Source organism: Apis cerana, linkage group LG6, assembly GCF_029169275.1.
Source record: "Apis cerana isolate GH-2021 linkage group LG6, AcerK_1.0, whole genome shotgun sequence".
Lineage (NCBI taxonomy): Eukaryota > Metazoa > Arthropoda > Insecta > Hymenoptera > Apidae > Apis > Apis cerana.
This window is the reverse complement of record NC_083857.1, coordinates 6,617,449-6,633,950: the sequence shown is the minus strand read 5'-3', so window position 1 is coordinate 6,633,950 and position 16,502 is coordinate 6,617,449. Positions and strand designations below refer to the sequence as shown.

General features: G+C 43.5%; 1 protein-coding gene across 7 annotated transcripts in view; it reads right to left on the bottom strand.

The window, feature by feature from the left end:
* Positions 1-16,502, bottom strand: part of LOC107995206 (protein expanded-like) — an 80,624-nt gene that overhangs the window by 7,789 nt on the left and 56,333 nt on the right. For all 7 annotated transcript variants that reach the window (XM_017052565.3, XM_017052583.3, XM_062076140.1 and 4 more), the window contains 2 exons: positions 6,754-6,833; positions 513-592 (listed from right to left, as the gene is read on the bottom strand). In XM_017052565.3, coding sequence (XP_016908054.1) covers positions 513-592; positions 6,754-6,833 — 160 coding nt within the window. The remainder of the gene's footprint in view (positions 1-512; positions 593-6,753; positions 6,834-16,502) is intronic.

Sequence of the window (16,502 nt, the reverse complement as noted above, 5' to 3'; positions counted from 1 at the left end):
TGCCTGTTTTCCAATTTAAATCGTTTCCTTCGCTCTTTATCGATCCTCAACAAAGCGAGGAACCCTTATAATCTCGTAGCTAGAGAAAAAGGGAGCAAACGGTAGACACAGAAGATCGGTAATAGGCTACGCAGGTTTGGCCACCAGGGTACGGTGGCACCAGGGGTAGTATTTGAAGGGGAACGCTAATTACTCCGATTAATTGTGCGATCCATTTGGGGGCCTGTCCGATGGCCGGAGCGTCCTCGGCTAATTTAGCTTCCTACGACTGGCCAACCTCTTTCGAGGGAATAATTTGTCAGCCTCGAACCGACTACCGGAGTTTTTATTCCTTACCGGATCCTCTCTCGATCCGACGACTCTCTCTCTCGGTTCCCCCTCGGTTAAAACGTGTTAGAGTTAGGTGATTGGGCAATGGATATAAAGGTGAGGTTAGTATCGATAGTAAACGAATCGTGGAATTATGTAATGAGGCAGAAATGTGACTACTGCCTATTAAGAAATCTTGTTACCTTAGGAGCAACGGTGTGTCGACGTAGTAGCGGACGCGAAAGTAGAGGACGAAAGCTGGCCTTCCGCTGCTGTCCAAGCCCTGAAAGTTGTGCAATAAAAGATATTATCAATCGATATTGATTAAACTTATTATCCTTTACGAAGAGAGAAAAATTTTATTTATTATTGTTATTAGATTATGGGATCGTATAAAAAAATTGATTGATTAATTATGTTCTAATTAATTGATTAATTCTTGATACGAGATATCGAATATTGGAAATATAAATATCGATTAATCTTATCTGATAATCAATAAAAGGAGATTACGCGTAGGATAGAATATGAAACGGTGTAAAAAGATAAAATGATTGGATGAAATTAAGGCAGATAAAATATATAATGCTGATAATTGTATTCAAAAATATTTTGCAGAAATATTTTATTTATACGCTGTCGCCTATAAATATACGACCAACTTTATTGGAATTCGATCAAACTGATATACAAACTGATACTTTTTTTTTCTGCTATGTCGACATTATTCTACTCCATTAATTAACTATGCAAATGAATTTTTAATCGGTTGACTAATATAAAAGACACGTTTCAGGTAGATTTTTTTTTTTGCACACGGATTTTATTGGAATATTTTAAAACTTTTTAATCCGATGTTACTTAACGTTACGTTAAATTTATAAAATATAAAATAATATCTTAAAGAAATGCTCGGCACATGCTTCGCGAAATTACTGATCGTGTCAAAAAATCGAATTAAAAATTTATTCCAATTAAATTATTTATTAGCTTTGTACAAAACACGTAAATACGATACAAATATCGAGCTCGATAAATTTTTAACGCAGAATCTTAAATATCAATTTGCATATTCATTGGAATATTATCATACGATAGAAAATTTTTTAATTATCAAATCTAGATCATTTAACGATAACATCATCCTTATATCGAATATGCAAAGTATCCAATAATCCATAAACACAAATGGTATTTTGATTCTGTATCGTTATAATTTACCGATCGCATATCCTAGAAAAGATTCTGACATCAATACGTTAAATCAAGAACAGAATACATCCTATTAGTCATAATCCAAGTCCTACACCTTCTAGGCCGTACAGGTAAGCAAGACAATGACCTGTTTTGTTAATTGAATTGTTTCCGCGCGAACTAGAATAAGTAACGTGACACGACGCGTCCATCAACTAAATCAAACAAAAGAAACCGCTCGTATTATCCGCTCGTTGAATCGATAACACTCGATATCGTTGGGTACGTTTTGTTCACGACGTAATTTAACGTTAATTGTGTTCATTCAGATTACGAGTCGTGGTGTAAATCATCACCGCGACGCTTCTCGGATTTTACCCGTTTCCAGCTAACGTTTGTCCGTTACAAGATCACAGGTGTATAGAAATTCGAAGATATCGAGAATCCGGTGATCACCACCAAGCGATGGTTCAGAATCTTTTTGGTAATTCCTGAGTATATTCCCTAGAATGTCCCTAGGGGACGAAAAATTAGAGTTTGAAGGAGTAGCGAAAAAATTTCGAGATTTTAAAAAAGAAACTTTTGATTAGAGATGTAATCATTATTCATCTTGTCAACTAGTAGTAGGAATCGAACTTTGGCGGCGAAAGAAAACCATACCACGTGGGCGGAAACCACTAAAAGCGCGAATATGCCCACGCGTGCCTTCAGCGAGCCCACGCGTTTTCAAGCAAGGTAGCCACCTATATTCCGTTCTACCAAAATCATCAGATATAAATTTATACAAATATCTGTCTGATTTTCGTCAAATCCGTTGAAAATACAGAGAAGAGAAAAACGGAAATCAAATCAAATAATCCTATATATTGATATCGAAAAGAAATAATAAAAAAGTAAACAAAAATAGAGATACACGAACAGTGTAGTCATTCGTATTCTTTCGATGCTGTCCAACAATACAAAATGATCTATTTCCGAGAATCGTTTCGATGATGAAATCCCCCCTCCTCCCCCGGCTATTCCATCGTAAAAAAAAAAAAAAAGAAAGGAAAAAAAAAACGGAGAATAACCATAAAACCGCGCCACGGTAGCCTCCCATTTCTCTATAATACACGGGTAAACCACAGTTCATTATACCGGGAACGAATCATCGATCCGATCCTAATTTCCCTTCGCCCACACCTATTCGATCCATCGCATAACGGTAGATGGCTGCCATTGAAATTCAACAATCGGAAGAATTTCGTGGGTTTCACCGATAGAAATTAAGGAGAGCCCCATCGCCTCTTCCCCCTACTTGTTCAAAAGTAGCGTTGCCGGGATGACCGATGCATCATCCGAGGCAGAAATAGGGAGTGAAGGGGGTTGGGGAGAGTAAAAAAGAGATGAGAAAAAGAAGAAGAGGATGACAGAGGACGAGGATGAGAGGAAGGACGAAAGGGAAGGGAGGGAGACAGGTACCAATAACGAAACCCGGTCCAAATTCGGTAGCCGAAAATTAAACCGAGAAGGGTTTCTCGGTTATGTCTAGACCTAGACCCTCCGGTCAAATCGTAGCAAATTATACCGTCGGCTCCATCCGCATATTTTACGAACCATAAATATTAATCCACCTCACTCAGGTGTATGCCTCTCCATCTTTCCACTTCTGTTCCACGTCTTTTGCCTCTCCTTCCTCCCCCTCCGTAATCCCTCTTCAACGCCACCACACAGACGTTCCGGTGGATGGCCCGCGGGTACAGTCGCCGCTAAAATCGAGAGTTCGGGACAAACACACGATTTACATATGGCGTAGAGAGAGAGAGGTTACGTATAGACTCGTGTACGTGGATGATAAACATTGAAACTCGTACGTGGCAGGTGCGATGATTATTGGAACGAGATTCGAGAGTGGGATATGCTTTTATTGTATATCTTGCGGGGGAATAAAACTCGTTTTCAGAGTTTCGTAAGAGAGATGTTTCTATTTTTTATGTGTTTTTCTCGGTCGAAACGTGAAAAATCGTCTTAAAACTGGCCGATTTTTCTTTCGTTTCGAGGGCTGGATTCCACCGTGACGGAATTGAACGGTTGCGATGGATTGGCGTTCGAAATGAACGCTCATAGATAACGCAACAGCAATTTTGCGCTAACAGACAGCATGAAATTGATTATATAGTCGCATTTAACATGGTCCAGTAGTTACTCGGGACTTATTGTTGATGTTGACTACTGCCGTTACTTGGCGCCTAGCCACTTATTACCACTTTGTGTGCTGCCATCGGAGAGGAAAGATAATTGCCCACTTGTAAGTACTTAAGTATGTATTTCTATGCATCACGCGTCACACACACACGTGCATAATCGATAAATCTTTCGTCCATTAATAATCAATCATCGCCAATCGTCCATTTCAAGGAATATCTCAATTTCCTTCCTTTTCTTTTCTTTTTTTTTTTTTCTTTCGAGAAACATGTAGAAATAATATCTTAGAAAAAGATGAAAAGCTCGAGGATTATTTTAAGTAGATTTAAATATTTTATATTGAGAAGTAGTAAACAGAAATATCCGTACTTCATTATTTTTCAGCTAATCATCATATTAAACATATCCTGAGCGTGGAGACAAGTGACTCGTGAAAGCACCAATGAACGTCGCCGGCCATCGACGATGAAAATCGAAAGTGTGACACGGTCAGCTACGTACACATCACATTCCAACAGTCGCACGACCCAAAAATGAGCATCGTTTGATTCAATTCCATTGTGAATATTGATTTCGTAAAATTATTTATTTGTAAAATCTTGTTTTGCAAGATCCGACAAATGCATGAGAATATACGAGTCACACGATTTATAAATCTGTTTTTATACGAATGTACGATTGAACAACGCCAAATACTATATAAACATATACCGAAATGGTTTTAAATAAATTTCCTACTTTTATTCGCGTTATTATCAACCAAATTACAATGGAATTCAATTTTATTCGAAAAATTCGTAAAAAATTTATCAAACTATTTCAATCATCGTAACAATTGTATATATAATTTTTCTCGATCCCCCAACGAGAACTCCTGTCACGGTAAGAAAGAGGAGGAAATACGTACACGTGTACAAAGTTGGAAGGCAGAAAGCGGCGATAGAGGAGGGGCCCAGTTTTAATAGCCGAGGACCTCTCTCGCACGGCTGCAGAAAAATCCTTGCAGCCGATATTCCTTCGAGATAAGCACGTAGTCCGGTAGCCCGGTTTTACCGGGCCAGTATTTATTGGTTATTGGTGTGGACCGTCATTAGCGAAACGGGGGTCCCACCGCTCCGAGCAGATACGAAGATATCGCACGAGGCGGCACGCTCTGTCTCTTTCCCTCTCCCACCTCCCTCGAAAGAACCCTTCGATCCGTAATTTCCAAACTCCCCGCTGTTCACCGATCGAACGCGTTGCACGCGTTGTTGACAAATTCCTGCGGTTCTGAAAGGAAGACGGACTTCCCACTACGGAATGTCACGGTGCGATCTCGACCGCGTATAAACGGAGTTTTAAATAATCATCACAGGATCGTAGATAAGATTCGGTATAAACGCAAAACAAGCCTCGACATTTTTGCATAAGAATTTTTGTTCGAATCGACACCACGAGTGTATTAACACTCTGGGGAGGAGGTGGAAAAGCAGCCACACCGTGGCAGCGACGAGTGTATATTGCGAGGCTACCCGTCTTGAGGAGGACTGCCGTTGTACGCTCGTTTAGCGCTATCCTCAGGGCAAAACCAGCAGGGCCGCCATCGTGCACCCGCGGATGGAAATGCTAATTTGACCGAAGAGAGGCCCCTTCCCCCTTCGCCGCGAGCGTGCTCGCTTTTTTTGCTCTCGAATTTGTCTTTTTCTTCGACTCCTTGTGGCGAGACGTACCGTTCCAAGCTCTCGACCCAGTCACACGGCGTATGTGCGTATCCGCACACAGCTGGTTGCGTAATATAAATTCAGAAATTATTATGATATTCCAAGGTTTCGCGTCTCGTGGGGAAGGGATTATTACTCTCCTTTTGGTGAAACCGATATATATATTTTTATGTGTTATTCTCGCTCTCTCTCTTTTTTCTTGCAGAGAACAATCGTACGAATTGGTGGAAATTATTTAAGGAGCCTGTGTAAACACTGCGGGTCTTGGGATTCGGTATTTCGTAAATATCACGGTATGTAAAATGGAAATTAAATGTTCTTGTTTGTTACTCGGTAATTTAAGAAATATTTTCTTTTCGCATATGTATATATATATATATATATGTTCTGGTCTGTTGTGATTGATGAAACTTTATGGCGGTATTTTATTCGGTTAATGACTACGAGTTTCGATTATTTTTTTTCCAATACCAATAAAAAGCAACGAGCATATACACGAAAATATGTATTAGTAAGGATCAAATAAGTTAAACTTTTTAAGAGGTTGATATCGGAATTTCATAAATTGTTGCCTCTAAATTTCGATACAATTCGTAATGCGGCATTTATTTATTACGGCGTGATATTTAATCGATTGAACTATTGATGGGAGAGTAAAAGAAAAAGAGAAAAGAAAAGAAAAAAAAAAAAAAAACTCTTTATGTTAATGCAATTCACGTTATCTAACGCGTCGACCGTGTCCCCTATCTTTAAAATTGTATTTGACTGCCCCGTTTCGACTCGTAATAAAAAATGATGAGTACGATAAGAAACTCGTTTAGAAGAGACTACGAGGTTACATTATTTTGATACGGGTGGAAACATTAACGATGACTATAAAAACGTTATCAAACGTTACAATGAAAAAGAAAAATATTACTCGTGCAGATGACACTAGGATTAATAAGAAGAATTAAATAACGATGATTTTTATCGAATGATATGGGGGTAATTCCATAGAATGAGGAATTAAACGGAACAACATTCTACGATAAGCTTCTTTTTCTTTCGTGAAACCTTGGTCTGGTTTTTGAAACGCTGGCGCATAATTCCTCCGTAAGAACGTATCACATTTAGTCGACGATACGCCCAATACACATCTGAATCATCTAAATCTATCTTTGAATTCCTTAAGTATGCGTTATACAACAGGCCTCGGCCAAGTGATAATCGAATTTTTCTGTAATTCACGCTTCCTCCCGTATTGCATTTCGTCAGAAAAATGCAACAGCGAGTTTGAATATTTTCACGATCCATTTAAGAATGGTTTTTGAAAAAGTTGTTTTTCTTTAAACGACGAAAATATTTTAAGAAATCCGCTACTTACGTATGTATGAGAGCTTCGCCAGTTTTTCGGCGCGTATTTGCTTAATTTATTCTCGGGATCGACGAACAGGTACTCGCCGTCTGAAACACACAAGTAATAATAATTATTAACAATCCGTGATAATTAAATCGAGTATTTTATCTTTCATGTGATTTTTTTTCTCCTCTTATTAGCGATATCATTTCATACTCGACCAGATGAAAACTTATATTTCCATCCAAATACTTTCCAATTATTTCCAATTCCAAGATTAATGCAAAGCATCAATTCTATTTACACGTTCTTAATTAATCATTATTAATTAATTTCGTATAATATAAATACGTAATCCAGGACGCAATTAAATACAAAAAAAAAAAAGAACAATCCTGGAAATAAAATCCCCTTAAAATTTTCTCCCTAGGAGTTTCTCGAAATGGCAATGGCCGGTGGCATGGCTGGTCGAGTGACAAATTAATTTTATCGGTAGCGACGGTGTTCCTTTATTATAATCGCGGAGCGAATACAAGGTTGGACCGCCACAAGGGTGGGATGGGCCGCGACATTCTGGGACTTGGGATCGGGCCAAATGGGCCCGTACAAGGGCCGCACATACGCGTCCACGGTGCCCTGATATGGTCGTTGCGTGGAGCCCGGGGACTCATTCTCCTCGCTCGACTTTTTGCACGGCTGATGGTCCGAAATGCCGATACCCCTAAACGAGCGAAACAATGAAAGAGATTGTCGGCGGAGAGGAGATGTTCGTGAATGAGAGGGCCCCCAACCAAACCTGTCCTGCCCACATGGGGCCAGACACTCGGCTCCCAGACCCTCATGGCGCGACAACGCGACGCGCTTTCCGAACTGGAACTCGATCTGGAACCTGGAACTGGGCCCCACGATCCGCGCTAGTAGGTGCATTGCCAACCCTTGCTTTACTACGAGAGAAACGTCGTCGAGAGAGGAAGAACGATAGAGTTGAGGGATTACAGGAAATCGTATAATCATAGATACAAGATTTCCGTAGAAATAACTTTTTTCCATCGTTCATGTATCGAAGAACGTATCGAAATCTTTGTATTATAACTATAGACATTAAAGATCTTAGCTTATAGATATATTGTGGCGCACGTGGGATGGAATGTGCTAACGTGAAGGTTAACCTCGTTGAGTCGACACACTACGCGTGATGCTATGTTGAATTAAAGATTTAACGCGCGAAACCTAACCTAGATACGAAGAAGCTCGACGATCTAAACGTCATTTCGTCATTCGAACAAACGATTCGCACAAAGAAACAAATTTTCACGCGACCTATAAAAGGATACCGCCAGGGGGATGTCAGTGACCGAAAGTGTTCATCCCGTTTAGATGATCCCGACTACCATTATCGGCGGAGCCGCAATAAAATACGTTATCGTGATGTTGGTTCATCGGTAAAACCATAAACCGTACGAGAGAGCGTATATATATACATATATATATATATACCTGAAGCAGCGTTTCGTACGTATATACAGTGTGGAATCATTATAGGTTACGTTTCAAACATCTGCTCCTCAATAAAACTCCACGTCGTGAAGCCGGTCCGGGTAGTGTCGTTCGTGTTCGAACAGCCGCGCCTCGATTCTTCCCTCGGTTCTCCCTCTCTTTCTCCCCACCCTTCTCTTACCCCTTCCCCGTCTCTTTCTCTCCTTCCTCCTCTTTCTACATCCACCGTGCAACGAGCGTTCTCTTTCGCTCTCCTCTTTATCCTCTCTCCCTCTCTTCCTTCTTCCTCCTCTCTTTCCCTACAGCGGAGCGAGTAGAAAGTCGAGGATTCTCGGACACCCTGTATTTAGCATATTTCGATTTGCCCGAGATACACCGAGCCGTCCACCTCGTCGACGTCCGGTGCCACGTGTGGCATGCTGCCTTTCAGACACGAAGGAGCGGATCGAGCCACATTCCGCGGTGGAGCCGGCCAAGGATGAAAGAAGAAGGAGCCGGGGGGATGTAATGCACTCTCCGCGGTGAAGAGGCCCAACCCGGGCCCCGACGTCTCTCCCGCTTTCCTTTCCGTTGCCTTCCCTCGAACGATAAAAGAAGAAGAGGAGGAGGAGGAGGAGGAGGAGGAGAAAGAAAGGGGAAAGACAGAGGGAAGGAAAACAGCAAGGAGAATAGAGTACAAGGGACGAGAAAGAAGAAGGCGGAAAGGGGAAGGTGAAAGAGGAGGGAAGAAGGAAGAGAAGGAATCGAAGGACGAAGAAAAGAGGAAGGAGAGGAGGAAGGTTGGGGGTGGCGACCTAAGAAGGTCAGAACATCGTATTTCTTGCGGCCGGCAGAGAGAGAGAGAGAGAAAGCAGCGTCATTAAAAAGAAAAGTTCGAGCGGGCATTGTAAGGCGGCCCGAAACCCATGAAAAATGTACCTCGAATTATCGTCGTTCCAGGCCTTTCGACAATACTGCGAATACCACTTTTATTACGAGGATGCCAACCTCTGCCAACAACAAAAGGCGTTTGCGTTCCTTCCTCCTCCTCCCCCCTCCCTCCCCGATTTTTCTTTATTTTACGGCATAAGAATGCCGCGGCATTTACGTAATGTACTATTCCATAATACAGATGTCTTTTAAAAAAGGATTTTTCTTCTGTTCCCAAGATTGAAGATAACAAGCATACCTTTCTTAATCGTAATTGCAACATTCCCTCCGATTACATCATCTTCTTTCTTCTCTAATCATTTTCTTTCCGGATTCACGATCTTACACGTTTCCATTGACGCGTATAAAAAATGAAAACAAAAATCTTCGACGCTTCCTTCATTCCATCTTTCTTTCTTCCATATCTATCATCTGCCGAGAAAGCAGAGAAATCCCGTTCCACCTTCTCTCCTTCCCCCTCTTTCTTTCGAACGGCTACTAGTAGCATTCCCCGTTTTTGATGGCCGGAATCGGCACCGGGCGAACAGATAGATGGATGTATCGGCGTAGCCGGGGGAGGGGGGAAGACCGAGAGAGTCGTAAGTCAGCCCCGAAGTTCTTTCGTTGCGCGATCTCTCCCTCCGTAGCCGAGGGCACCTGTGTTACCCGAGGTATAACCCGACCATTACCGGGGAATGTTGCCCGAGGGCTAACCCTGGCCCTCGTGTAACCAACGATCGGGGCCCATGGGGTCCGCCGACCAACCTTATCCCACTAGAAATTCCCTCTAGTCACGAGGACGGAGATCTCACTATCCTCCTCCGTCTCTCCTCCTTTTTTTCTCTCCATCCTCGAACCCATTCCTTCCATCTTTCTCCCCTTCCTTCGTCCCCCCCTCCCCTTCCGCGCGCACATCTCCCTTTCCTCTTTTCCTCCTCTTCCTTCCTATTTTTCTCTACCCTCTCCTCACTACTCTCCTTTCTCCATCTTTCCTTTTTGCCCGACCGCCACGCCCAGAACGAGCATAGGCAACGTTGTTACTTTTTTACGATCGAGATGCGAGGGAAAGAGGGTTACGAGGAGAGAGGGGGACGTTGTCCCGCTTAAGCTTTCGAATCTCACCACTCGTGATCGTTTGAGGGTGAAATCGTGTAAATTGTCTACGTACTATCCGTGGACGAACCAATCGGTGGAAAATGGGATTGAATTCTTTCACGACGAACGGATGGATGTAACGACACAATTGTCAGAATTGTTACTCGTCGTTTTTACGATTGATCCGAGTTTTTCTTATCGAGACACTTTCCTGTAAATAATATTAAATAATTACATATTTCTTCTCGAACAAACATTACACTAATTTTAACAATCGCAAGAACAAAAAGTCAAAAGTTATCGAACTGTACATATCGAAAATGCTTTCTAAAATTCATTATTGTCTATAATGACGAAAATAGATCACAACGCGTCACCGATCGATAAAAGAGAAGACGCGCGGTTTTCCAAGGGTGAGATTCTCCGGCTTGAAGGGAGAAACGAGAGGGAAAAGAAAAAAGAGAGCGATGGAAAAGAGCGGTTGTTCGGTCGTGGCAACGATTCGCGAGCGCGCGCATCACGACAAGAAAAAACGGCGAAGGAACGATCCCCATAAACCTGTCGGTTTCCCAGAAAGAAACAATGTTCCCTCTCTCTTTTCGTGGCGCAGCAATGCGCCGTAACCGTAATTACACCCGTAATCACCCCTGATTGCCGAGAGAGGACCCCGGCCTCCTCACTACCTTCGCACTCGCTATATTTTACACGAGCAACTCTCTTCCACGATGTATATATAGTAGTGGCCGCTTCTGCCGGCCTGTCCGGCGAAACGCCAACCTTTTTTCACGGAATCTGGATCCAAGCAGATCGTTCGTTGATCTAGGAAGATCGTAGCGAATTGAGCAGGATGAACGGTAAGAAATAAATCTTTTAAAAAATCGAATTCAAGTTACGTGGATGACTTTAATTGAAGTAAGAACACTTTTTTGTTTCAAAAGGAATGTACGAAATATATAAATGGAAATATTTATGTACCATAAATTTAAAATGTAGATGTATCGATTCTATTTTTCTGAATTAAACATTTTCTCTTTTTCTTACAAGGCGATTACAAAATTTGTATAATTAAATCGTGCACTCTTGCCAGTTAACGAGCAAGCCTAACGATTTAATTAAGACGTAAATATCATAAATCTTTCGCGGGAGAAGCGTATACTTAAAATAATATTGCGCGCCTTGGCTTCGAAAAATGGCTTCGTAGAACTATTAAACAGATATTTTTCAACGTTGTACAAATCTCGCCCACTTCGTGTCATTTTTAAAATGATAAAAAGAATGACACGCGCCGTTATGCGCGATCATCATTCAGATCAAAGATATTATTGTACGCCTTTCGCCATACATAATCGCATTGAAATTTTTTTTTCAGCCTTGAAGATCAAAACTGTACAAAGACTTTTAAAGGAATGCACAGATGTGTAATCTATACAATATCCATTTGATGGATCGTTTTCCTTGCGCGATAAAGATTCATATATTGTACGTGGTTCTTTGGGGGGAATAATGTTCTCAAATCTGATAGACGAGCAGCCTTTCCTTTTTCTTTCTCTTTTTTTCCCCCCCTCCTCTTCATTCTTTGTGATGATTGAACAACTTGAGTTTCGACAGTATAGACAGTCATACGAGTGGTATTCGACGTTAATCGTGGCATTCCATCGTCAAACGACGCGTCATCTTTCAAAAGGAATGCGCTACATAAATCCCAAGTTACACAGGTCCATAAAATATTCGATATAGGAACGAAGAATATATTACGGATTATTATAGCGTCATACTGAAAAAAATATTTATTCATACCTTGGGCAATATTATTACCTCATCCTTACCGAAAACTTGCCAAGTTTCATCGAAATATATTTCATTTCACGTAGTTAAATTCAATAATAATATTTCCCTAATCTTAATTTTATATTTTCTACTAATCTTAAAAGACATCTCGTAAAATTTACTTCAAGCATCGATTCTCATGACATTGATGACGGAAAGGAAATAACAATTTCTCGAAAAAATCGAGAATCCATGGAACGAATAGAGCATTGAAAAAATCCTCGAATTGTCACGAAAAGAAAGACTTGGATTGCCAGATCCGTTCGAGGGGAGGGCTACCATCGAGTAACACGGGTCTCTCTCGATAGGCATCGAAATCGTATCCAGAGTTTTCTTAAGGTTATTACATCGTTCGTGGCCGGTAACGAAGCGGGCCTCGCGTTGCATTACGGAAGATAGATGGAGTTCCGTTGAACGCAGACCGAGGGGGATAAAATGTGGCTTCCACTAGCACCACCATCACTACCAACACCGGCCACACTGTACCAACCAACGCCACCACTCCTCCACCGGAGGCCACTATCTGGAGCTCATCGCATATTTCATCCCGATCAAATTATTCCGACGAACAAAACACGCCACGTACGAGTGAGAAGGACGGCGGTGTGTGTGCGCCTTTCGGCAGCCCGCGAGAGAGAAGAAGGGAGACGGTGGAGGAAAGGAGGAAGGGAGGAGAAGAGGAAGAAAAAGAGCACGAGGACGGTCGATTGCCGCGAAGAAAGTAAGAGAGGGGGAGGGAAAAAGAAAAAAGAAAGAAAAAAAGAAAGCAGAGCGAGAGGGCGAAGTTGAAGAGAAAGAACGAGAAAGTGAAAAGGGGGGGAGAGAGGGGAGAGAGAAACGCGATTGATCGGTAGCGGGAATGAATTCTTCGATCGAAAGGAGAGATAAAACGCGGAGGAAGGAGTTTAGCTAAGAAGATCGCCGGCTGGATAACGCGATGCATCGCGAGGAACCCCCTTCTAAAATCGCGAGGCATCTTCCTGGATGGGTTCCACAATCTTCCTCGTCCCTTGCCTCCCGTACCACGCCATCTCCTCCTCCCCCATCCTCCTCCCCTCCTCGCCCTCGATCGTTCGACATGCACGGGGCTTCATTAGGGATCGCGTAATATAAATCAAACGACGACGCGTTTTAATTTATAAAACGCCATTACACCTTATGAATGACCCATTCATGTGAGAGGCTTCGCTTCGTGGACACGTGTCCCCGTTGTTACGACCACGAGTGGCAGAAAGGGAGAGCCGAAGGGAGACCAGGGAGATGGAGCGAGACGGATGGATCGGGCGGGAGAGGGAAAGAAAGAGAAAGAGAGAGAGAGAGAGAGGAATGGCAGGGGGTCGGGCCGAGTAAGAAATGCAAAAAGAAGGAAAGTACGACGAGGATGGAAGGGCGTTCAGGAAGGAAACGGGCGGAAGGGGAGAACAGGAATTTCCCCTTTTCCCTCCGAATAAAGCATTTCCCTATTTCGATACTCGAATAGATATAGATTCGAACGAGACGATAAAAAAAGGAAGAAAGACGATGAAAGTGAATATATATAAATAAACGGAACAACGTAAATCGATGCAAAAAGGAAAAAAAAGACAGAAAAAAAAAGGAAAAGAATTCGAAAAAGAACGAAACAAAGGGGAAGGGAGGAGGAGAAAAGAGAAGGAAACGAAAAAAAAAAAACTAAGAGTAAAAAGGGGTCCGCTAACGTTCGGCAAATGGTGCACAGGAGGTGCTGCTTACGAGAGGAGACCGGCGAAGGAGAAAGATCGGCATGTGTAATGGAGGGGAAGGAAGGACGTTGAAGCCCTGTTGTGACGCAGCCTTAGCTTCATCGAGGTATATATCCAACGGACCTGCTAAGGCCCATTCTCTGCCTACCCTCCCCTCCGCCCTTCCGCCTCTGAATCCCTCTTTGCCGGGTCCTCCGCGCCTGGCCCTTGCCGGCCTCCCTCCATCCTTCGCTTCCACTCGCTCCCCCTCCCCCTCCCCTTCCTCCCCAGGGCCCATCGCGCTCGCTCGCGCGCGCGCGCGCCAGCGTCGACGATTCCTGTCCTCGGAGTCCTCCTTCCACATTCCTGGGTCCCAAGTCGCCGTGCGGCGGAGACGCTTGGGCGGGAGGTGGAATACGAGAGGCCCTATACAAATCACCGGGCTACCGTCTTACCCGGGCTCATTCTTTCTCTCCCCTTCTCCCTCCTCCTACCTCCCTCCCTCTCTGTCACTCTTCCTCCACCTTCCCGGTCTCATCCTCCGCCACTTCTTTTTCTTCGCCTTTTGTCCCCCCTCGCGTTTCTTCTTCCTTTTTTATATCCCTCGCCTCTGTCCTTCTCAATCGCAAAGCCAACTCTTGTTATATCTCTTTCATTTATCGCTTTTTCCCTCCTTCCCTTCGTTCGTCTTTGAATTTTGGCGTAGATCGTAGCACGTTCGACGCCTGTTTCCTACGCGCCCTCTCCTTCATCTCGTTATTCATTCCCTCCGTTCTTCTTCTTCTTTTTTCTTTTATATAATAAAAGAGACAGGGGGTTGTATATATATATATATATATCTCTCTCGCCCTTTTCGTTTCACCATCCTGTCTTCCTTCGCTCTTCCCCCTCTCACCCCTCCTCGTGCACTTTCATGTCCCTTTTCGTCGGTTCCTTTTTTTCTCCTGTTGCGAACAACACGCACCTCGACCCTCGGTCACGCACACGTACCACGCGTTGACGCCCAAAAAATTTGACCTTTCAAATAAATTAGTCGCGACGCATCGCGGCCTCCGCGACCGATCTTCCACATCCGATCTTTCTCTTTATCGGTGGAGAATATTTTTTCAATTAAATATCGCATTCATGTTGCGAATCGTTCGATGTAAATTCGCGAAAATCCATAATTGCCAGGATTGCTTTATAGATATATACCTGGCGAAGATCATAAAATATTCGATTCCTTGCCCGAGCATTTCAGCTTATGATTATACCTTCTTAAAATTTTAAGAAGGAAAAGAAATAAATACGTTTGGGAAGGCCTTGACGAGACCTTGACTCTCGGTCGAATGGAAGGATTGGGTTCAATGATTTGGGAAGTTTAATTATTACGTAATAATTCCGTTATAAACTTTAAATCGTTTTCTCTACGAGGGGAAAGAGAAATGAACGATAAAAATAACGGTAAAAGAAATATCTTGATAATACGTAATTATACCAGCGTAATAATTTTATTATAATAATCGCACAACTATTCTATCACGAAAGAGGAAAAGAGCACAGTAAAAAAATTGGAAGAAACATCCTTGGCAAGACCTTGAAGATACGAAAAAGCCTTGGACCTCCGCTCGATCACGTTCGCCAGGCGGAGGGGTTGTAACCAAAGAATTTTTCGGCGGCTGGTTGCGCTCGGCTCGCCCGGAGCGATCTTTCTCGATATCTATTTTTAGTAAGAAGCGTCGAAGAGCAGACGGTGGTGATTACAAAATTGCAGCAGCGATTGGTCCGTGTCATTTTACCGCCAGGGGCATGGGGGGTCGGGATAGAGGGACAAGACGAAGACGAAATAACCGGTACAAAAAGGAAAAGACGGAGGAGGAGGAGGAGGAGGAGGAGGAGCAACAGCAGCAGCAGCGGAGAGGAACGAGAAGAAGAGAAGAAGAGGAGCGAGCAAACTCGAAGAAAAAGGAGGACTCGAAAAATGTGGAAAAAAATGTTGATTGCAGAAACCATAAGAAACGACGCGGAAACTCACGTGGAGAGAAAAGGGGAACGAAGGGCCATGCTCGAGGAAACATCTTAGAAAGGAAACGTATTTGGGGGAGCGGAGATGTGATGCGAATGGAGAGAAACGCAAGGACGAAGAAGAAGAAGGAAACGAAGAAGCGTTGAACAGGCAGGCAGCCGTTTGCGAGCACGTACGCGAGCGTAGAGCAAGAAGAGGAGCGTAAAGAGGCGCGCAGAGGAGGTAGAGGAGCGAAAAGAAAGGAAGAAAGAAAGGAGGAGAAAGGAGGAGGCCTCGGTACGGGGTCCGGGCAACGTTCACGCAAACCGACGCACGCATGCAGGGGTGTGAGCCACCTTTTTCTACTTGTTTTCGTTTTTCAGATGCATTTTTTTCCTGTCGTGGCATGGCTCGCGCGCCTCAAAACCCGCCAGCTCAGCCTCGCCGTGATGGGGCCCCGCTGGAATGTAGGAGGGAGGGGTCCCGCAGGGCCCTTGCGAGGCCCAAGAAGGGTCCGGCCGCGTTGGTGGGGGTACCAGTCGGACCGGCTTGTCATGACTGGTGGAAAGGCAAGAGAGTAGAGCGAGAGGGTAGCGCTGCGGAGCCGAGTATATTCGGTGAAGGGAAGGGAAGGAGCTCCGAGGATGGTGTCCGGGGCCAGAGGGCGAGGGAGAGCAAGAAGACCACGGCTATATGCAGAAAGATCTCAAGATTAGTCAACGGACTACTCGGCAAGGACTCTCTTTGCGCGATATTAAGCTGCT